At 48.9% G+C, this 24,072-nt stretch overlaps 1 protein-coding gene across 2 annotated transcripts in view; it reads right to left on the reverse strand.

Annotated features, from left to right (window-relative positions):
- The window catches only part of ORC2 (origin recognition complex subunit 2), a 90,758-nt gene that overhangs the window by 46,937 nt on the left and 19,749 nt on the right, over window positions 1-24,072 (reverse strand). For both annotated transcript variants that reach the window (XR_012221385.1, XM_073551465.1), the window contains exons 7-11: window positions 20,525-20,582; window positions 19,112-19,278; window positions 18,879-18,977; window positions 1,590-1,699; window positions 833-965 (exon numbers count right to left, since the gene is read on the reverse strand). Coding sequence is in view for 1 of the 2 variants with exons in the window: in XM_073551465.1 (XP_073407566.1) it covers window positions 833-965; window positions 1,590-1,699; window positions 18,879-18,977; window positions 19,112-19,278; window positions 20,525-20,582 (567 nt within the window). In the remaining variant the exon portion in view is untranslated. The remainder of the gene's footprint in view (window positions 1-832; window positions 966-1,589; window positions 1,700-18,878; window positions 18,978-19,111; window positions 19,279-20,524; window positions 20,583-24,072) is intronic.

Below are 24,072 nucleotides of genomic sequence, written 5' to 3' on the forward strand. Positions count from 1 at the left end.
TCCTCTGCGCCAATGACGTCAGCGGCCGGAAGACGCCCGCGGCTCTCCCCCGCTAGGTGATCTGGGGGAGCGAGACCACGGGCCCGTGCGGGGGGTGGGCGGCGCAGTGGAGCCTCCACATACACCCACACGAACCCGGAGCCCGAGGGGTCACCGGGGACTGCGCATCCAGGACCCGACGGCCGGCGCTACAGGTGAGACCCCTGTTCTTCCCGCGCCGGGACGGGCCTGGGACCTTTCGCCCATGATAGGCACCGCTGACAGTGGGATTCCCTTCCAGGACAGGAACCCAACTGAAGCGGGGGAGAGGTTCTTATATCTAAGTAGGTTCCTGTCCTGGCGGGGCGGATCCCTCTCTCAGGTGTACTGTCATGGGTGAAGGGAAAAGTTATTTTCTTCCTGTAACCACTGCTCCAGTAAAGCATCCCGATGATTTAAATGCCAGTTACCAGCAGCCACTGCTCTACAAAACCAGCCAGGAATGGTTTTAAAGCAATTTACCTGATGAGTAACTGTTAATCTGCAGAAAAATACCACTTCTGGTTAGGACAGGTTCCCCTTTAATTTTCGTTAATATCTATTCCTACTTTCAATCCATTCACAATCTTGTCCATGTGTACTGTAAGACAACCAGAGACGACATCTACAAAAGTCCTTTACAGCTTCCATGACAAAACACAGTGCCCTCCCTCCTACCATACCATAAGTGTCTCTCGGCAGAGATTATGGAGGAACCATATACAGTACAAATCCCTTCTCTATCATAACTTACATAAATTAGATGTCACTGGCCTCAAGTTCTTGATTGCTCAATACAAAGAAAACTACTTACAGATTTGATTGTGATACTTGGGAAAAACCCATTGATGACAATGTAGAGCGAGTCCTGCAGTAGTGCACATCTGAACCTTTCTATGAGTTTCCGTTTGGAGCCGAGACCAAAAAGAACAATATTGAATCCGAGACTGTAAAACAGCAGTAAAGCAGAGACACACTGATTAGTTGTATGCATCTGCAATCTTTGGAACATATACGTGGTCTACAATGTCTCCACTATAGACTCCTATGGATGCAGTCATCTATAACTTAATACAAATACAACCTGGATAGAGTGCATACTGTATCTTATAAATTTTTCAACAATATTGGTCCATGGGCAATGGAAATGCAAGCTATTACCATACAGCTCTTGCTTTCTTGATATGCAAGTAACACTTGCCCAGTATTTCACATTTTGCAGGATAAATTTTGCATGTTGAATATATTTTGTATATTGTATACGAGGCAAGGTATGGATCGAAGCATCACGAGGACTATAAGAGATTGAGCCTGCCTATCACAAGTGGTAGTAACATGCAAGGGATAGTGCAAGGGTTGGTCCACCATGGCAGCATGTCACCTATCCACAGTAATGGAGCGCTGGTCAAGCATGCACACCACTACTTTATTGTCTACGGGACCTACGGAGACAAAAGGGGTCCCAGTGGTTGGACCCCTAGTGATTAGCAACTTATCAGTTATGATGAGCCTACCTCTTAAAAAGTGACAATTTTTTGGGCTGTTCTCAGAGTCATGCATTACACACTTACTGAAGCTGCAGCATCCACTTATAGAAGAAGGCCTCATGTTTTTCAGTCAGATTTCGAAGATCATCAGCAAATGCTGTGGGGGACTGGTCCAGGAGCTTCTGCAAGGTCTCCTATAGATTTAAGATAATGGGATACTGCAAAATCACAAAACACTGAAAGGCACTTTACAACAACTTCAAACCACTGAAACAAGATAATTTTTTGCTGAGCCATGGCAGCCATTCTTTTTCAGCCAGTCGTACTGTAGTCTTTGATATTGACGCCCATCAGATCATCAAATCATAGGGGGTCCAACTAACAGCAACCAAAGCTGATACAAGAGGCGGTGGAACTCCGACAAGCACTGTCACCTATTATTCCTTACCAGGCATGGCTTTGTACATTTTGTAGTACAGCAAGACCCAGGACAGTAAGGAGGAGGCGATCGCTGATCTCTGAGGCACACACGATTTCTTTTTGTAGGTCAAGACACAGCATACACATTTTCTGCCTAACCTACCTGTGATGAGCCATTTATTCACTGAACCTATTATCACCAGCTATAGAATCAATGCAAAAAAATTTTCAGCAGTCACCGCATTCATGACTATCATCTCGGGCATTCTGTTGTTTCAGACCCCCCATGACTATCATCTCGGGCATTCTGTTGTTTCAGACCCCCCATGACTATCATCTCGGGCATTCTGTTGTTTCAGACCCCCCATGACTATCATCTCGGGCATGCTGTTGTTTCAGACCCCCCATGACTATCATCTCGGGCATTCTGTCGTTTCAGACCCCCCATGACCATCATCTCGGGCATTCTGTCGTTTCAGACCCTCCATGACCATCATCTCGGGCATTCTGTCGTTTCAGACCCTCCATGACATCATCTCGGGCATTCTGTCGTTTCAGACCCTCCATGACCATCATCTCGGGCATTCTGTCGTTTCAGACCCTCCATGACCATCATCTCGGGCATTCTGTCGTTTCGGACCCTCCGTGACTATCATCTTGGGCATTCTGTCGTTTCGGACCCTCCGTGACCATCATCTCGGGCATTCTGTCGTTTCGGACCCTCCGTGACCATCATCTCGGGCATTCTGTCGTTTCGGACCCTCCGTGACCATCATCTCGGGCATTCTGTCGTTTCGGACCCTCCGTGACCATCATCTCGGGCATTCTGTCGTTTCGGACCCTCCGTGACCATCATCTTGGGCATTCTGTCGTTTCGGACCCTCCGTGACTATCATCTCGGGCATTGTCGTTTCGGACCCTCCGTGACATCATCTCGGGCATTGTCGTTTCGGACCCTCCATGACTATCATCTCGGGCATTCTGTCGTTTCAGACCCTCCATGACTATCATCTCGGGCATTCTGTCGTTTCAGACCCTCCATGACTATCATCTCGGGCATTCTGTCGTTTCAGACCCTCCATGACTATCATCTCGGGCATTCTGTCGTTTCAGACCCTCCATGACTATCATCTCGGGCATTCTGTCGTTTCAGACCCTCCATGACTATCATCTCGGGCATTCTGTCGTTTCAGACCCTCCATGACTATCATCTCGGGCATTCTGTCGTTTCAGACCCTCCATGACTATCATCTCGGGCATTCTGTCGTTTCAGACCCTCCATGACTATCATCTCGGGCATTCTGTCGTTTCAGACCCTCCATGACTATCATCTCGGGCATTCTGTCGTTTCAGACCCTCCATGACTATCATCTCGGGCATTCTGTCGTTTCAGACCCTCCATGACTATCATCTCGGGCATTCTGTCGTTTCAGACCCTCCATGACTATCATCTCGGGCATTCTGTCGTTTCAGACCCTCCATGACTATCATCTCGGGCATTCTGCCGTTTCAGACCCTCCATGACTATCATCTCGGGCATTCTGCCGTTTCAGACCCTCCATGACTATCATCTCGGGCATTCTGTCGTTTCAGACCCTCCATGACTATCATCTCGGGCATTCTGTCGTTTCAGACCCTCCATGACTATCATCTCGGGTATTCTGTCGTTTCAGACCCTCCATGACTATCATCTCGGGCATTCTGTCGTTTCAGACCCTCCATGACTATCATCTCGGGCATTCTGTCGTTTCAGACCCTCCATGACTATCATCTCGGGCATTCTGTCGTTTCAGACCCTCCATGACTATCATCTCGGGCATTCTGTCGTTTCAGACCCTCCATGACTATCATCTCGGGCATTCTGTTGTTTCAGACCCTCCATGACTATCATCTCGGGCATTCTGTTGTTTCAGACCCTCCATGACTATCATCTCGGGCATTCTGTTGTTTCAGACCCTCCATGACTATCATCTCGGGCATTCTGTTGTTTCAGACCCTCCATGACTATCATCTCGGGCATTCTTGTTTCAGACCCTCCATGACTATCTCGGGCATTCTTGTTTCAGACCCTCCATGACTATCTCGGGCATTCTTGTTTCAGACCCTCCATGACTATCTCGGGCATTCTTGTTTCAGACCCTCCATCAATATCTCGGGCATTTTGTTGTTTCAGACCCTCCATGAATATCTCGGGCATTTTGTTGTTTTAGACCCTCCATGAATATCCCGAGCATTGTTGTTTTAGACCCTCCATAAATACCTCGAGCATTGTTGTTTTAGACGCTCCATGAATGTCTCGGGCATTGTTGTTTTAGACCCTCCATGAATATCTCAGGCATTTTGTGGTTTCAGACTCTCCATGAATGTCTCGGGCATTGTTTTTTTTTTAAATTCGTTTATTGAACCAAAGACAGGGTATACAATATGCAAACTGACAACGATGAAAATACCATATAACACATATACATTCCACAGAGCATTAATGTCAAACAGTGTATGTATACCAGTTGTGTATAGAATAAAACATACTGTCAATTGCCTTACAATAGTCTGTGTCTTATTATTCAAATAATAAAGCCTGCCAAACCTCTAAACCATTACTTCTACTACAAAACAACTATTTGCAGCCTATGTCTATATAATTAGCTCTTTATCATGCGATATCTCCGTCCTACAGCGCCATATCTTCTCAAATTTACTCGGGCACCCTCTGTTTTGGTACAGCGTACGCTATAATCGAATTCACCAATTCTATCCAACTCTAAGGGAGGGATCCATACCCCCCCATCCACCGCAGTGCCAGCATCTTCCGTGCCATGAACAATGTCTCCCGTAAGAAAATCCCCGTATAATGTCCCCATGTCTCGTCATCCCACACCCCAAACACACAAACCAATGGCTCAAGGGGAACAGGAATCTGTACCAGGGAGGTTAATAATGACGTCACCTCTTTCCAGTAGTGTGCTATAATTGGACATTGCCAAATCATGTGAATAAAATCTGCATCTGATGTATGACATCTCAGACACTCCGAAAATTGGAAACGGCCCATCTTAAAAAGTCGAGACGGAGTCAAATATGATTGGTTTATAATATAAAGTTGTATCATTCTATTGTTGATTGACGGAGACACCTTAGTTGGTGACTCCAGGATTTCCTCCCACTCCTCTCCCTGTGTATCAGAGATGAGCCTTTCCCATTTCCCCCTAACCAAGCATATGGCAGATTCCGTCCCCACCGATAGCATGTGTGTATACAGAGAAGAGACGAGACCCTGGGGACCCTGTGATTTAAGAATGCCTATCAAGGGTAGAGACGAAATAGCATTATTCATACCGACATATTTCATGTGCGATTGAAAGGCTGATCTTAATTCCAAATATCGGAAGAATTGCGACCTCGGGACATCACACCTAGCTTGTAATTGTTCAAAAGATAATAGTGTACCGCATTCATATATATCCCCTATCGTAGAGACATTGCATCAGAATTCAGCAGATGGGTGGGTAAGCAGTGTCGGAAAATAACTATTATTCCATAAGGGCATTTCAGCTATGATATCACTAAATCCAACCACCCTCTTAATCTGTCTCCACACTAATCTTGCCAGACGAAGCATGGGTAGCAGACGTGGGACATTAAGGGTACCGTTACAACTAGCGATGCACCAGCGATCCCGACCAGCGATATGACGCGGTCAGGATCGCTGGTGCATCGCTAGGTGGTCGCTAGTGAGCTGCCACACAGGCAGATCTCACCAGCGACATCGCTGGGGACGGGGATCGCTACTTACCTGTCAGACGCGGCGATCCTGACATCCTCCCGCCCGGCTCCACGCGTCGCTCGTCGGCGCCACAGGAAGCCTCAGCAGGAAGTGACCGACGAGGAATGGTCCAGGAGCTTCTCGCGCGATCAGCGATAACCAGCGGGGGGAGCCGGTCGGAGGTAAGTATCACACACAGCGATATCGCTAGCAATATCGCTGCAGCGTCACAAAATCGGTGACTTTACAGCAATATTGCTAGCGATATTGCAGTGTGTAACGGGGGCTTTACTTTCTCCAATTCCAAAGACCCCAGCGGGGGAGTCAGCATGTGCGGCATGAAGCAGATGGCTCTCAGAGTTAGGAAGATGATTACCGGGCATCCACTTATTTAAAGCTCTGGCCTGTCCCGCCAGATAATACAGAAAAAAATCCGGTAGTGCCGCCCCCCCCCCCCTTTTTTTTGGCCTTTGTAGGGTGGATACCTTGAGCTTTGGCCTGGTTTTTCCCCATATAAAAGACGTAATCTGGGAAGTTAAATTAGTGAAGAAAGACTTAGGCACCACCACAGCACTATGGTGGAGAAAATAGCTGCTCTTAGGGAGTAGTATCATTTTAATTAAATTAATGCGTCCAGCTACAGACAGTGGGCGTTTGCTCCAGATCGCAAATTTGACTTTAACCATCTCTAACAATGGATATATATTAAGTTGCAGATCAAGCGTGCTGGACTGAGAGATATGAACACCCAGATATTTAAAATGTGGTACAATAGGCAGCAAGGAGAAAGAGTCCCAAGTCGCGGCATCGGGGCATGAGAAAGAGGCATCAGAGCAGACTTCTCCCAATTTATATACAGGCCAGAGTATCTACTGAATTTGTTTATAGTGGCAATCACCCCCGTCAGCGTCTCCTCCGCCCTATCCATAAATATTACCATGTCATCAGCATATAGGCCTATGGTATCCACCCGATCTGCTATCTCTATACCCATAATATTAGGGGAAGTTCTTATGCGAATTGCCAAAGCCTCTATTGCAAGAGCAAAGAGGGCCAGGGAGAGGGGACACCCCTGACGAGTCCCCCTGTACAAAGAAAAGTATTCAGAAGTGGAACTATTTACAATGACACGGGCCTTAGGTTTCATATACAATGTATTAACCCATTTTAAAAACCTATCCCCAAAACCATATTTCTGCAAGCATGCGTGGAGGAAAGGCCACTCAAGGGAGTCAAAGGCCTTGGCTGCAACGAACGACGCCAATGCCCACCTATTGTCCAGCATCAGGGAACTATATTGGACCACCGATTGAACCCGTCTAATATTAATGGACGTACTTTTACCAGGCATAAACCCAGTCTGGTCAGGATGTACAAGTTCCAAAATAATTGAATTTAGCCTAGTAGCCAAAATCTTCGTAAAAATTTTGTAATCCACATTTACTAAAGATATCGGGCAGTCCAGAGGGTCCTTCCCTTCTTTCTTAAGCACTATTATATTAGCTTCATAGAAGGACTCCGGCATGACCCCCCCACAGATCCCCTGGAACACCGACAACAAAAGTGGCGCCAAAATCTCCCGGTATTTCCTGTACAGCTCAATAGGAAACCCATCCCACCCAGGGGCTTTCCCAGAGGCCATATCCCTCATGGCATCTTCTATCTCTTCCAAAGTGAACTCAGCGTCCATAAAGGCCCGCTGAGAAGCACTCAATGTGGGAAACGTTATATCTGATAGCTAGTCTAGACACCCCGGGCTACCAATATCATTTTTCGAACTGTACAGTGAGCTATAATAATCATGGAAACATCCCATTATTTCTTCCGTCAAGGACACCAATGTACCGTCTGAGTTGCAGATCTGTAGTATTGCGTTAGTTGTATTATGCTGCCGCACCAAATAGGCCAGAAATTTACTAGACTGGTTTCCTAGTTCAAAGTAGGACTGGCGAGTAAAAAATAATTTACGTTTGGACTTGGAGTCTATATGTTGAGTATATAATCTTTGGGCAGTCAACCACTCCACTCTATTATCACTAGTTTGTTTGGATATGTAAGCGGCCTCTGAATCTTTCAATCGTTGCTCTATTTCGTCATCCTCTCCCGACGTCACCCATTTAATGTAGGAGATCATAGAAGATAGGCAGCCCCTCAAGTACGCCTTAAGGGTGTCCCAAAATAAATTAACATTCCGGGGTTCGGGGTGGGAGGACACGAAGACATGTAATCGGTCAGTTGTTCTGTCAGGTGACTTGATCAATTTCAGCCAGAAAGGGTTTAATTTCCATGTTATCCTACCACTTGGCGGGCCATACCTGAGTTTAAGAATGATTGGGCTATGATCTGAAATCCCTCTACCTTCATGCTCAATACTATCCACCCACATTGCCAGACCACTAGATCCAAAAATGTAATCTATACGGGATAAGGAACGCCTAGTGGAGGAATGGCAAGTATATTCTCTTGTCTCTGGGTGACGCGTTCTCCATAGGTCTAACCATCCACTACCTTCTATAAACTGTGATAATTGGGATGTAGCTGCTGTCGGGGTCCCACCCTGTGTCCCATCCAGTCTCAATCTGTCAAGGCGATTATTCATCACCAAGTTAAAGTCCCCCATACAAATGACATCTGTGTCTGTGTAATTCAAAGCAAAACTCAGTGCTTTCTGGAGAATTGACGTACCCGCTCGAGGGGGATTATAAACACACAGAATAACATTTCCTAAGGTTGATCAGTGCATATACGAATATGAATCGTCCTTCAGAGTCTCTCCGGGCCTCCCATCTAACGTCCTTGTGTATTAGTAATGAGACCCCCCTGGAGTAGCTGGTGTGAAGTGCGTGTATAGACCACTGAACCCACGGTTTTTGTACACTCCGAGCCATATCCCTGGTCAAGTGGGTCTCGACCAGAGCCACAATGTGAGGGTGATAGTGCCTGATCTGTGAAAATACTATTTTCGGGGGGGTCTTGATACCCCTCACATTCCATGTCATGCATATTAAATCAGAACCCATCTCCACACTTATCAGGGCATGTTGCGGATCAGCGCCTAAGTAGAACTCAGAGACATCACATAAATAGCAAGACTTCCATTGGCTGCAACTTCTACCTAAGTAACACTTAAAGCTAAAACTAAAGCTTTTGGAAAAAAGAAAACAAAATATAAACCTAGCAACATAGGAGCAAAGTCCCGCGCCCCTATCAAAATACAAACAAGGGGATACCATCACTGAACGCAGTGTCCGGTATTGTAGATATCTGGGTGCCCGCCAGGAGAGCTCCAATTAGGCCTGCAATGAAAGGATCCAGATGAAAGTAGACACACTAGGATTCCTTTGCAGGAGATCCTCTATGGGACCGCAGCCACTCAGTAGCCTCCGCTGGATCTGTGAAAAACACGGAGGAACCCCCGGGGACAACCCGAAGCCGAACCGGATAGATCATGGAGTATACAATGTTCCTTTCCCTGAGCCGCTTTTTGATGTCGATGAATTGCGCACATTGCTTCTGGAGTTCCATGGAGAAATCCGGGAAGATTGAGATGACGGCGTTGTTGAACTTGACAGGACTCTTTCGTCATGCGAGGCGTAGAATGGTGTCTCTATCTTTACAGTTGAGGAGACGTGCCAAGAAGGGTCTAGGTGGGGCTCCCGGAGGCAAAGGCTTGGTGGGAACCCTGTGGGCTCTCTCAACGGCGAACATCGAGGAGAATTCATCTCCCAGAGAGGTCTTAAGCTAGCCTTCTAAGAATTGCTCAGGGTGCTGACCTTCAGAGCGTTCAGGCAGACAGACCGATGACATGGATGTTATTCCGCCGCATTCTGTTTTCTAGGTCGTCTGCTTTTTGCCTCCAGGCGTTCATAGATCCCGCTACCTTGGTTAACTTAGCCTCCATTGGCGTAATGGTGTCTTCCACCTGGGACACGCCCCCTCATGGCCTGCATATCATGACGGAGTCATGTAGACATCCTCTATTTTCTCCGTCAGAGATGTCCTAGTGAGGGAGATAGCCTGCATGAGCTGTTCAGATGCCTGTTTAAGGGTCATTTCTTCCTGTTCGATGATCTCTCCACTCCGAGGGACGATTTTTATGCGGAGATTGTGAGGGGACATTTCGTAGAGTACGTGCACTCTCAGAAGGGTCGGGTCTGACAAACTCCTTAAATTTTTCTGTTGCCGTCGATCCTTTAGATCGGTTCATGATTAAGAACCGTGAAATACCCCGGTATAGCTGAAGTTATACAGTCCAGAAATCTTCCCGTTGCAGTTATATATACACAGTAGGGACCACACATTAATTACAGCCTGGGAGCAGAGTTTGTGTAAATGATGACAGAATGTCACCAAGGCTCCTATGGCAGGGGGGAGGGGAAGGGACATCCACCCCCAGAGACAGCAGCAATGGGAGGGAGAGCAGGTTCCCCACTCTAATGGCACTAGCAGGCCAGAGGTTCAGCTCAGAGAGAGGGAATTATGCAGGGCCCGTCTTTCAGGGCACTCACCGCACTCCTCTCAGATCTTGCAGGATATAGGTCGCTGTCCCTGCAACGCTGTAAACTGGACGCCGCGCTCCCTCTGATAGAGCGCGCGTCCAAGATGGCCGCCGCTCCCCGCCGTCCACCCCCATCTTCCAAGGCTCCCGCTCACCGGAGCCATCCTGTGCCTCTCCTCAGAGCTCCCGGGGGGTCCCGACACCAGCGGACACCATGCGCTGCCAAGTCCTGAGCTTAATACAGGCGGTACGTGCAGGATATGTGGAGGATAAGTAGGAGCTCCCGCAGCGTGCGTCCTTCCCTCACCGCTACATATCTCGGGCATTGTTGTTTCAGACCATCCATGAATATCTCGGGCATTGTTGTTTCAGACCATCCATGAATATCTCGGGCATTTTGTTGTTTCAGACCCTCCATGAATATCTCGGCCATTGTTGCTTCAGACCCTCCATGAATATCTCGGGCAATATTGTTTCAGACGCTCCATCAATATCTCGGTCATTTTTGTTTCAGACCCTCCATGAATATCTCGGGCATTCTTGTTTCAGACCCTCCATGAATATCTCGGGCATTCTTGTTTCAGACCCTCCATGAATATCTCGGGCATTCTTGTTTCAGACCCTCCATGAATATCTCATACATTGTTGTTTCAGACCCTCCATGAAAATCTTGGGCATTGTTGTTTCAGACCCTCTCTGAATATCTCAGGCATTTTGTTGTTTCAGACCCTTCATGAATATCTCGGACATTGTGTCATGCCCGTCATGACTGTTATGCTGGTCATGACTGTTATGCTGCATGACCCCTGAAGCAGTGTGCACGCACACCTTACCTCATGGCTATCCGCCATTGCTTGTGCGCACATGTGCTACCTCTTATGGCTGTGCGCCATCGCTAGTGTGCACGCGTACCTCATGGCTGCATGCCGTTGCTGTGTGCGCGCCCGTCTCTGCTCTGCCTGCTGTGGTCCTCTCATGGTCCTGGAGGACCGAATTCAGCAATCCTCTCTACAGTCCTAGAGGACCAGACCATGTGATCCTCTCTATGATCCTGGAGGACTCGACCCAGATGTCCTCCCCTGGTCCTGACCCGGAAGTTTAGGCGCTAATGCCCTATATCAGACCGCCCCTTCCTGTGGTCGGGGCTTGAGTATCGTGTTGCTTCCCTGCTAGGCTGTTTGGTCTGCTTGGTCGCTCCCTGTATTCTATGCCTCTGCACTCTGCCCTGTTGTGCTTCTCTGCACACGCTCTGTGCTTGTACTCTGTCTATTGTCCTGTGCCATGTCTGTCTTGTGTTGTCTTTTGTGCCATGTTTTGTCTTTGCTATTCTAAGCCTTGTAGTACTCTCCATGTTCTCTTGCTTTGCCTGGCTTTCCTATCCTCTGTATTATTGTGCTCCTTTTGCACAAGCTCTGCTTCTTTCCTTCACTCTGTCCTATCGTGCTCTCTTGCACAAGCCTGTTTTCGTACTGTGCCTCGCCATGCGGTCTGTACGCTGTGAGAATCATGTGGGAATAGTGGATGAGGGCAGGTATATCTCGCCCAGATTCCTTTCCTATGTGGCCTAGTCTGGTCAGTATCACACCTGCTTGCTAATGAATAATGGGAGGTGGATATAAAAGGATGCCAGGTGGTTGTGTGAGTGTCTCAGCCTGGGAACACAGAGAGCCTGTCTGTGTGAGAGACACACGTGAGTGGAAGCAGTGCCCACTGCAACTGTGGTTTGGCTGGACGGGAGAAGCCCGCCAGTTGGTAGTTCGGTTGTCCATTGTTTAGTTAGTGCCGGACAGGCAAGGATTTGTTTTATGTTTTATTTCCTTTTGCATTGCTTTCACCGTTAATAAACCTGACCCAGGGTCAGTTACACCCGAATCCCAGCTCTGCGCCTGAGTTTCATGCTGAATGCACGTGACCTTTGACCCCAGCAAAGGCGATCCCGGAGTGTTTTATCACATTGTGGTGGAGAACGCGGGCATCACGTTGCAAGCATGAGCATGGAGGACGTGGTGAAAGCGCTGGTACAGTCCACCGCCGTCCAGCAAGAAGCTAATCGGGTGATGATGGCCCAGCTGAAGGAGTTGGTGGACATGACAGTTACCGATCGTTCGCTTCTCCAGCAGGTGGCGCAGCGCTTGGCAAGCTTACCTGAGGTTAACCTGGAAGCCGAGTCGAGAGTGATTCACGTGAGTCGGTACTGGCAGAAGATGACGACAGAAGATGACGTCGAGGCATACCTGACTACGTTTGAACGGACGGCGTTGCGAGAAAGTGGCCGAAGGCAAGATGGGCAGGCCTGATTGCCCCGTTTCTTTCCGGTGAGGCCCAAAAGGCTTATTATGACTTAGAGCCTGAAGCTGCGCAGGACTTTGACAAACTGAAAGCCGAGATCTTGGCCCGGCTGGGAGTGACGACCGCTGTCCGTGCACAGAGAGTGCATCAATGGACTTATCAGCCGGATAAACCACCGCGGTCACAGATGTTCGACCTGATCCACGTGACGAAGAAGTGGCTACAACCCGAGGTGTTGACAGCGCCAGAGATAATCCAGAGAGTCGTCATGGACAAGTACCTGAGAGCTCTACCGCCAGCCCTGAGGAAGTGGGTAAGCCATGGAAATCCTACGACGGCAGATCAACTGGTGGATCTGGTTGAACGTTACTCCGTGGCGGAAGGACTCCGAGACGACGCTACCCCACCTCGTTCTTCATCATCTCCACGTGGAACCGGTAAGACTGTTCCAGGGAGTAGGGGAGATGGAAAAATCCCTAAGACAGTGGGGGAGGAAAACGGGACTGCCCGCACTGCGAGGCCGAGAGTAACGAACTATGGTCTAAGCAAGGGGCTCGTTAGGTGTTTCCGCTGCCAAGAGATGGGACATATTGCTGCGAACTGTCCGGTCACTACTGAACCCATGCAGTGCGACGTCACAGACTCTAAAAACCGCATGTCTATGGTTGCACGGGTAGTGAGTGTGAATGCCGGTCAAAAGGATGTGGAAAAACACTTGTGTGATTTAACTGTTGATGGCAAAACTGTGGTGGCATTGTTAGACTCGGGAAGTGTGGTGACTCTGGTGAAGGCCAGTCTGGTGTCAGCCCCGACTGGACCATCAGACAAATTTTCTGTAACGTGTGTGTATGGAGACACCTGTTCGTACCTCACCACGGTCATATGCATTACAACTTCCTATGGGTCTGTGCAACATAAAGTGGGACTCGTCCCGGCGTTATTGCATGATGTTGTCCTGGGCCGGGATTTTCCCCACTTCTGGCAATTGTGGGAGAATCAGTTGATGCCTTCGGGTAATAGTGTACATGATTCTTCTCCCAGGGCGCGTGTGGGTCCCGAACCCCGGGAAGAGGTCTCCCCGGAAGACTCGGGGGAAGAGTCTGCGGGAAATGACCTGCAGTTCCCGTTTTCAGTCATGGCGGGTGATACGGAGGAGACCGGGGAAGAGGAGGAGGCTGACAGCCGTCCACCTCCCCGTTTGCCGGATTTAGAAGTTCAGAAAGATGACTTCCAAAGCGAGCAAATAAAGGATCCTACCCTTTCTCAGGCTAGGACAAATGTAAAAATGATAAATGGGGTACCCGTAGAACCTGGCTCTAGGCTGGCATATCCTTACATGGTTCTGGAGAATGATTTACTCTATCAGATAGAGAAAAAGGGGGAAGATACGGTGCAACTATTAGTCGTGCCAAAACCCTACCGGCGGCAGGTGCTGGACCTGGCCCACGGACATGTGATGGGAGGTCACCTGGGAGTCCAGAAAACCACCGAAAGGATATTACACTGTTTTGTTTGGCCAGGCATGCATCACGATATCCGTGTATATTGTGAGTCTTGTCCTGACTGCCAAGCCTCTACACCTAAGCCCCGGTTCTGTAGCCCTTTGGTACCCCTACCTATTATTGAAGTCCCGTTTGAGAGGATTGGGATGGATTTAGTTGGGCCCCTTCCACGGTCTGCACGTGGACACCAACATATCCTGGTCATCTTGGATTATGCCACTCGTTACCCGGAGGCCATCCCTTTGCGTAACACGGCCACCAAGACGATTGCCAAGGAACTGGTGCATGTGTTTAGTCGGGTCGGTATACCAAAACAGATACTCACTGACCAGGGGACCCCCTTTATGTCCAGGGTAATGAAGGAGCTCTGCCGATTGTTACAAATCGAACCGTTACGCACATCCGTGTATCACCCTCAAACAGACGGGTTGGTCGAACGGTTCAATAAAACTCTGAAGCAGATGCTGAGAAAGGTGATAGACAAGGATGGGAAGAACTGGGACTATTTAATTCCGTATTTGCTTTTTGCCATCAGGGAAGTACCCCAGTCTTCCAAGGGATTCTCGCCTTTCGAGTTATTGTAAGCCCGACGTCCTCGCGGACTGTTAGACGTTGCAAAAGAAACCTGGGAGGGTCAGGTCACTCCGTTTAAAACAGTGATAGATCACGTCACACAAATGCAGGACCGTATTGTGGCTGTTATGCCTATCGTCAAAGAACACATGATACAGGCTCAAGGAGCCCAAAAAAGAATCTATGATAGGGGCGCCAAGATCCGTACGTTTGCACCCGGAGATAGGGTGTTGATCCTGGTCCCCACGGTGGACAGTAAGTTCCTGGCAAAGTGGCAGGGCCCCTTTGAGATCAAGGAAAGAGTTGGTGAAGTAAACTACAAAGTATACCAGGCAGGTAAACGGAAACCTGAACAGATTTATCATGTAAATCTGATAAAGCCCTGGAAGGATCGGTCTGCCTTGTCAGCGGAGCTGGCCCGTCCTGTCTGCTCGAATACCGTACCGGAGGTACGGGTTGCAGAGACTCTCTCGGAGCGGCAAAAGACTGAGGTCAGGCAGTTTCTACTTCACAACCAAAAGTTTTTCTCAGAAAAACCCGGGCAGACCACGCTAATAAAACATGACATCGTAACGGAACCTGGTGTCAAAGTTCACGTAAAGCCCTACCGAATCCCGGAAGCACGCCGTGAAGCCGTTTCCCGAGAAGTGAAGGCAATGTTAGAGTTAGGTGTCATTGAGGAATCGCACAGTGCTTGGTCCAGCCCGATTGTGCTAATTCCTAAACCGGACGGCACCATCCGGTTCTGCAATGACTTCAGGAAACTGAATGCGGTCTCAAAATTTGATGCCTACCCCATGCCCCGGGTCGACGAGTTAATAGATCGGTTAGGAAAAGCCCGGTATATTACGACCCTAGACCTAACAAAGGGGTATTGGCAGATCCCTCTGGTGGAGGCTAACAGAGAAAAGACAGCATTTGCTACCCCAGAAGGTCTATTTCAGTATGTGTATATGCCGTTTGGACTGCACGGAGCACCGGCGACCTTCCAGAGACTGATGGATCGAGTCCTGAGGCCACATAGGCAGTACGCTTCGGCCTATTTGGACGACATTGTCATTTACAGCTTGGACTGGGAGACTCATCTCCAGAAAGTACAAGCTGTGATTGACGACCTGTGGGAGGCAGGTCTAACCGCGAACCCCAAGAAATGTCACATCGGGCTAGAAGAAGCCCGGTATTTGGGGTATGTAATTGGGAGGGGTGTTGTTAAACCCCAGGTTGATAAGATTCAGGCGGTTCAGGACTGGCCACAACCTGTCAACAAGAAGCAGGTGCAAGCCTTCCTGGGGATCGCCGGTTATTATCGCCGGTTCATACCCAATTTTGCAGCCATCGCTAACCCCCTGACGGATCTTACAAAAGGGAAAGACTCCGTCATGATTAAATGGAGTTTAGCGGCTGAAGAAGCCTTCCATAGCCTAAAACGGGCACTTTGCTCTCAGCCCGTACTGGTGACTCCGGACTTCCGCAGTGAGTTTGTGGTACAAACGGATGCCTCCGATACCGGTATCGGGGCCGTACTCTCACAAGTGAGGGACGGAGTGGAACACCCAGTGCTCTATCTCAGCAGGAAGCTGAATAAACACGAGCAAAGGTATGCAGTCGTAGAAAAAGAGTGCCTCGCCATTAAGTGGGCTCTAGAGGCCCTCAAATATTACCTGGTGGGCCGAAAGTTCAGGCTGATCACTGACCATGCCCCTCTCAAGTGGATGCACTTGAACAAGGAACGGAATAGCCGGGTGACCCGGTGGTTCCTTGCCCTGCAGGCCTACACTTTTACGGTGGAGCACCGCCCAGGGGTACAGATGGGAAATGCAGATGCCCTGTCCCGAGTGCACTGTTTGGCGGGTGTCATTGCTCGACCGGAGTGGTCTGAGCAGAAGGGGGGGATATGTGAGAATCATGTGGGAATAGTGGATGAGGGCAGGTATATCTCGCCCAGATTCCTTTCCTATGTGGCCTAGTCTGGTCAGTATCGCACCTGCTTGCTAATGAATAATGGGAGGTGGATATAAAAGGATGCAAGGTGGTTGTGTGAGTGTCTCAGCCTGGGAACACAGAGAGCCTGTCTGTGTGAGAGACACACGTGAGTGGAAGCAGTGCCCACTGCAACTGTGGTTTGGCTGGACGGGAGAAGCCCGCCAGTTGGTAGTTAGGTTGTCCATTGTTTAGTTAGTGCCGGACAGGCAAGGATTTGTTTTATGTTTTATTTCCTTTTGCATTGCTTTCACCGTTAATAAACCTGACCCAGGGTCAGTTACACCCGAATCCCAGCTCTGCGCCTGAGTTTCATGCACGTGACCTTTGACCCCAGCAAAGGCGATCCCGGAGTGTTTTATCACAACGCGCTTTGGCCATGTACTTACTGCTTTAAGCCTTATCTTTGTATTCTGCCTTCCCGTCCCCTTTTAGCACAAGTCTTGTCTTATACTCTGTGCTTTGCCATATACCCGGCTCTGAGCTCTGGCATACGCTCCGCTTTTCTCTTGTACCCGGCTCTGTGCCTCAGCATACGTTCCGCTACCTGTCTGTACTCTGCTCTATGTCTCTGACCCGGCTCTGGGCTCTAGCATACGCTCCGCTTCTCTTTCTTGTACCCGACTGTGCTTCTGCCTACATTCCGCTCCTTGTCCTGTACTTTGCCTAGCCTTGCTTCTCCGTGTGCCCTTTGCACGTGCCTGGCCTTCCCTTGCCCGCCTGTTTGTGCCTCAGCCGTGCTCGTCGGCCAGTGACTTAGCTGTGTCTGCCTGTTGTGTCTCAGCCGTGCTCACCTCAGTCTTGCCCGCCTGTCTGAGCCTCAGCCCGACCAGCTAGCCAGTGCCCCAGCCGTGCTCTCTTGGCACGCGCAGGCTCTAGACTGCTCCTTGGCAAACCTCCCCGTGCTTCTCTAAAAGCAGGCGCAGATCTTGCCATGAACCCTGGCGTGCCCTCTAGCACGCACAGGCCCTAGCCTGTACCCTGGCGTGCCCTCTAGCACGCACAGGCCCTAGCCTGTACCCTGGCGTGCAATCTAGCACGCACAGGCCCTAGCCTGTACCCTGGCGTGCCCTCTAGCACACACAGCCCCTAGCCTGTACCCTGGCGTGCCCTCTAGCACGCACAGCCCCTAGCCTGTACCCTGGCGTGCCCTCTAGCATGCACAGCCCCTAGCCTGCACCCTGGCGTGCCCTCTAGCACGCACAGCCCCTAGCCTGTACCCTGGCGTGCCCTCTAGCACGCACAGCCCCTAGCCTGTACCCTGGCGTGCCCTCTAGCACGCACAGGCCCTAGCCAGAACCCTGGCGTGCCCTCTAGCACGCACAGCCCCTAGCCTGTAACCTGGCGTGCCCTCTAGCACGCACAGCCCCTAGCCTGTACCCTGGCGTGCCCTCTAGCACGCACAGCCCCTAGCCTGTACCCTGGCGTGCCCTCTAGCATGCACAGGCCCTAGCCTGAACCCTGGCATGCCTCCTAGCGCGCCCAGGCCCCTGCCCTAGCCTGAACCCTGGCGTGTCCCTTAGCACGCACTCTGACTTGGACCCTGGTGTGCCCCCTAGCACACACCCTGCCTTGCACTCTGCCTTGGACCCTGGTGTGCCCCCTAGCACGCACCCTGCCTTGAACCTGGAACTCTGTCTTGGACCTTGGCGTGTCTCCTAACACGCACAATGTCTTGAACTCTGGCGTGCCTCCTTGCCTGAACCCTGGCTTGCCTGCCGGATGCCTGAAGCTTGCCGATCGCTGCCAGAGGTCCGGAGCCTGATGACTGCGGCCTGATGTCCAGAGCTGATGTCCGCATCCTGTCGATCGTTGCCAGATGTCCGGAGTCCGATGCCATCTAGCCCTTGCTGGAACCCTGGCGTGCCACCTATCACATACCATGCCTTGGACCTTGACATGCCCTCACACGCACCTTGTTGTGTTTCACCTTGTCCTCGTATTTATGTCTTGCACCTGATGTTACCCGGAGATCACGCTTTAATGAAGATACCCTGAGACCACGCTTTGTCTTGTCTCCTGCACGTACCCTGTTGTCAGAAACTCACTCTGGTGTCTTCCTTGAGCCGGCCGTCTGGTTCCAGCAGTCGTGGTGGCTCACCCCCTTGGTCTTGGCCCTGACACTCCCTGTATAGGGGGTGGTTCCTCACAAGGTCAGCTTGCCCTAGGTGGGTGGGTGCCACGACCCAGAGGGTCCACTTTAGAAATCGATTCAGCAGAAGCGGATTCCGTCACACATTGTTGTTTCTGACCCTCCATGAATATCTCAGGCATTGTTGTTTCAGACCCTCCCATCAATATTCTCAGGCATTCTTGTTTCAGATAATCCATAAATACCTTCTTATTACCTGGTCTAACTTTGGCGTTTGTAACTTCTGTAACGTTCTGTCTGAAGTCAGAACCTTAGAACTGCTGTGTGCTTCAAAGTACTCTTCTACCAAGTTGCTCTGTAAATAAAATGAAATACAAGTCACTGCAATGTGTTTTGCAAAACATATTTTTCAGCACCTTAAACTGGAGGAACAGCACCACCCAAAACCATATCCCACCTAAGGTGGGTGCAGGGATGGAGTGCTCTTACCTTCTTCTTTCCTCTTTTGGATGGTGTTTTCCCAGGGGTCTGAGATGCTTCGCTTGGCACCTGTGACCCTTTACTTGGCGTTTTAGCTGTAGCTGGCATCTCATCCATATCGTCATCAGAGTTGGAGGCTGAGTAGTCGCTCTCACTATCAGATTGTAGATCCGGTGCTGGAGATAGAACGCCACATTCTTTTACAAGATACATTCCCATAACTCTGACTATATATTTGTAGTTTTAAAATGAATTACAACAATTGAAAACATTCTGCTGGTGCAAAAGAAGTTACATAATAGAGGGACATCAGAAGTGCGGATGGACAGCCTGTTACATTACTGAGCCCTGACACCGCCTGCACATACATAGCTCACACTACCCATCACAGAGGTACAAGTATAGGTTGGTCATCATTTTGGTGTAATTCAGCAAGAGCAGAGGAGTAACATCAAATTCTCTGCTGTCAACATCATACAGTAATATTAATATAGAAAAATGTAGTTTTTATACTCATCCGTATTTTGGACAGAAGTTACCGAAAAGGATAAGCTGCTTTCACCAAATGTTTTTCATGTTAGAAAAAACTGTGATAGTTTATAATCAATTTAAATGGTTATTTGAATTATCATAGATGGATATTGTCAGATGGCGTTTGTAAATACAAGCAATTAATTGCTTATTAAAATTTTCAGTCATCCTTGAGATATTAAAGGGATTGTCCACTACTCGACAAACCCTGCTCAATCACTCTGTAGCGTCCTCCTTTATACAAAAATAACAGCTATACTCCCCTCCGATACAGGCGCTGTTCCAGCACTGGCTCTCCCAGGGCTTGAGTGACTTTCTTATGTCATGCAAGCCTTAATGCCAATCAATGTTGCGCGATCACCAGGAAAGCCAGTGCTGACATCACTGGAACAGCGCCTGCACCGGAGGGGTGAGGCGAATAAAGCTGTTATTTTATAAGAGGGGAACATAGTTACTGAGAACAATTTGTCGAGTAGTGGAAAACCCCTGTAATTCTTTTCTTTTGTTTATAGTACAGCTCGTTGCCTTGGAGGCCAACCACAGGACATTTTGCAGTGGTTACAAGCACTGTTTGGAAGCTGACCAGGATTGCTGGAACGCATCATTACGTCCTTATCCTGGCCAGCTTCAGTACAGTACTTACAAGATAGACTGTAGCGGTGGTGGTCGGTCTCCTAGGGGACGAGCTGTAAACAAAAGATTAAGTAAGTGTGACTGTCTCATGAACAGCTGCAAATTTTAATAAGAAAAAATAGCAGAATTTGTTTTTTTTAGATGCACTTCAGTAATATCCATCTATGAAGATTGGAATAACCCTTTATATAAGTCTGACATGTGTACAAAGAAAAAAATAAATTTTGAATAAAAAAAATCCTAACATATATAAAATACCTGATAGCCTCTTTCTCAGTCTATGCGGGGTGGTGGAAATAAATTCAGGTTTCTTCCCCTAAACATAATACCAACATTACACAATGAATATTACACTGCGATAACACCAAGTTGTGCTACAGCTACTCTTTTAGGCTATAATTAAAGGGAACCTGGTTTGGCCGATACAAGATGCGGCCACTGCCTTTCAGGGCTTATCTACAGCATTCTATGATGCTGTAGCTAAGCCCCCGATCCAACCTGAAAGATAAGAAAAATAAGTTTTATTATACTCACCCTGGGGGAGGGGTTACGGTCCGGTCCAAGGGTGTCGCAGGTCTGGGTCCGGCACCTATCTTCTTGCGACGACGCCCTCTTGCTTGCTTCATTGCTCCCGACATCGCAATCCTGTGCAGGCGTACTCATCTACCATGTTGAGGGTGGAGGAAAGTACTGCAATGCCCAGGTGCCGGGACAGGTCAGAGAGGCCCAGCGCCTGTGCACTGTAGTACTTTCCTCTGCCCACAACAGGGCAGATGAGTACACCTGCGCAGGAGCACGATGCCTGCGAGCCATGAAGTAAGCAGGAGGGCGGCGATCATAAGAAGATAATAAAAGTTATTTTTCTTCCCTTTCAGGTTGGACCAAGGGCTTATCTACAACCAGGGCTGTGGAGTCGGTAAGCCAAACCTGCGACTCCGACTCCTCAATTTCCCTTACACCGACTCCGACTCCAATTCCGACTCCACGACTCCGACTCCCACACATATTGCTTATATTTAAGTGAAAAATTTATTGTAGTACAATGTGAACCTCAGACATTTAATCATTTTTATGATCCAATAATCAAGATATTTAGATAGAACAGAATATATATTGGTGTACTACCCGGTTTTCATTCTTTTTGGTACAGATACGATATGGATAGACAGATATGGATAAATGGATAGATAGAGCAGATTTCTAATCTGCTTTTGCTATTGAAAACATTATCTATGAGCGCAAAAATCTTTCAGGTGATGCGGTTTTTTAAAAAGATGATCAGCTTTTGCAGCTGAAAAACGTATCCTCAAAAAACACAGGAAAAACGCTGTGTGTGAATGTAGCCTTAGATCAGGAATAGAACAGCCATTTATAGGACATTTCATAACTTTCCCAAACTCCTATGAAAAAATATTCAGCACATCCTGCATTGAATTACTGTACCCAATTTATTATATATTTTAGGAGTCGGTCCATTTTATACCGACTCCAACTCCGACTCCACCAAAATGAGCACCGACTCCGACTCCACAGCCCTGTCTACAACATTACAGAATGCTGTAGATAAGCCCTGAAAGGCAGCGGCCACATCTTATTTCGGCCAAAACTGGTGACTGGTTTGCTTTAAATGCTGGAATTAGGAATTTTGGCAGGTCAGGGGGACAAGGCATAGGAGACCTGTATCACATGTGGAAAATACACATGTATTTTTAGTTATATCCCTGGGTGATCGTCAGATTTCTGCAGTGGATTTGCAGCTGTGGCTTACACACGGACATACACCATGCAGTAAGGCTAGTTGCACACTAGCGTATGGAGGAGCTGCGGATGGCTGTGGGCTTCCTCCGTAAAACTCCGCCCCCGGCCGCACCTCCTCCGGTCAGCTCCGCCTGTCGGCATGCGGCCTGCATACCCTATCTTTAGCATTGGGTACGCAGGCTATGCCGATGAATGTTGATGCCTGCGCATGCGTCTTTTTGACGGTGCGGCGACCTGCGCCAAACGCAGCATGTTGCGCATTTTGGTGCGGTCGCCGCACCATCAAAAAGACGCATGCACAGGCATCAGCATTCATCAGCATGGCCTGCGTACCCAATGCTAAAGATAGGGTATGCAGGCCGCATGCCGACAGAATCGGAGCTGAACCAAGGAGGTGCGGCCAGGAGCGGAGTTTCACGGAGGAAGCCCACAGCCGTCCGCAGCTCCTCCATACGCTAGTGTGCAACTAGCCTAAGGCTAATCTGCGGTTTGCGACTCAAGGCAGCTTACAAATCTACGAATGTATGGACAAATGTAGATTTTCTGTTGAGAGGGATAGGAGGTCTGTTGGGCTTACAGTTCCGAATTACATGCTGAAACCTACATAAAGGAAACAATATGAAGATATCCATAAGGATACAGTAATAAGTAAGCCTCCATCACCCTACACCAGGATCCTATATATGTCACTGCCTAGACTCATCTTACTGCACATTCTCAAGGGAGCCTGCATGTAACAGAAGGAAACGCCGATACTACGCAGCATTCTGTGCCAGGGCAGCACACTGGCACAAGCAGGGCGCAGACAGAATTCGCTGCAAGCTATACATATTTTCCATCTTTATGCTAGCGTAGTTTTTCATATCAAATATACTTGCCCTAAAAAAGGAGATTTTTGTGTACTCACCGTAAAATCTCTCTCTCTTAGCCTCTAATTGGGGGACACAGAACCATGGGTATTATGCTGCTGTCCACTAGGAGGCGACACTATGCATAATCTGAAAAAGATTAACTTTGGCTCCTCCTCTGCAGTATACACCCCTGGACGGCGTCAGCCTTCTCCAGTTTTGTGCAAAAGCATTAGGAGGAATGTAACAGAAATAACATAACCATGCCTGTAAAAAGGCTACTATGTACGAGCTCAAAGAACAATATGAGAACTCAACCGTAACAGCCCGTGAGGGCAACAGGGTGGGAGCTGTGTCCACCAATTAGAGGCTAAGAGAAAGAGATTTTACGGTGAGTACACAAAAATCTCCTTTACTCTGTCGCCTCATTGGGGGACACAGAACCATGGGACGTCCCAAAGCAGTCCCTGGGTGGGAAGTAATGGACGAATATTGTGCTAGCAGGTCCCTAAACTTGGGCACTGCTGTCTGCAGAACCCGTCTACCCAGGCTCGCATCCGCTGAGGACTGGGTAAGAACACTATAGTGTTTCGTAAACGTGTGTAGGCTAGTCCAAGTGGCCTCCTTACACACTTGTTGTGCCGAAGCCTGGTGCCAAATGGCCCAGGAGGCCCCTACTGCCCACTTAGAGTGTGCCGTGATACCGGCCGGAAGAGGAGAATTGTTAAGTCGGTAAGCCTCTTGTACGGTGGACTTGATCCACCTGGCAAGGGTAGCTTTGGAAGCCGGAAGACCTTTGCGAACGCCTTCCGGAAGAAGGAAAAGGGAATCAGACTTCCGGAAGGGCGCAGTCCTAGACACGTATATACGCAATGCCCTGACGAGGTCAAGCGTATGCAGAGCCTTCTCCACTCTATGAACCGGAACCGGGTAAAGGGACAGCAGTGAAATTTATTAATTGAGGTGGACACAACCTTCGGAAGGAAGGATAGTACTGTACGGAGAACCACCTTGTCCTGGTGAAAAGCTAGGAAAGGCCGTCTGCAGGAGAGTGCTGACAATTCAGACACCCTGTGCAGCGAGGTGATTGCCACCAGAAAAACCACTTTCTGTGACAGGACGCGGAGTGGGACTTCTTTAAGGGGTTCGGAAGGTGGTGCCTGTAATGCTGTCAGGACCAGGTTGAGATCCCATGTTTCC

Source organism: Dendrobates tinctorius, unplaced genomic scaffold, assembly GCF_039654945.1.
Source record: "Dendrobates tinctorius isolate UK_male_01 unplaced genomic scaffold, ASM3965494v1 ptg000177l, whole genome shotgun sequence".
NCBI classification, from domain to species: Eukaryota; Metazoa; Chordata; class Amphibia; order Anura; family Dendrobatidae; genus Dendrobates; species Dendrobates tinctorius.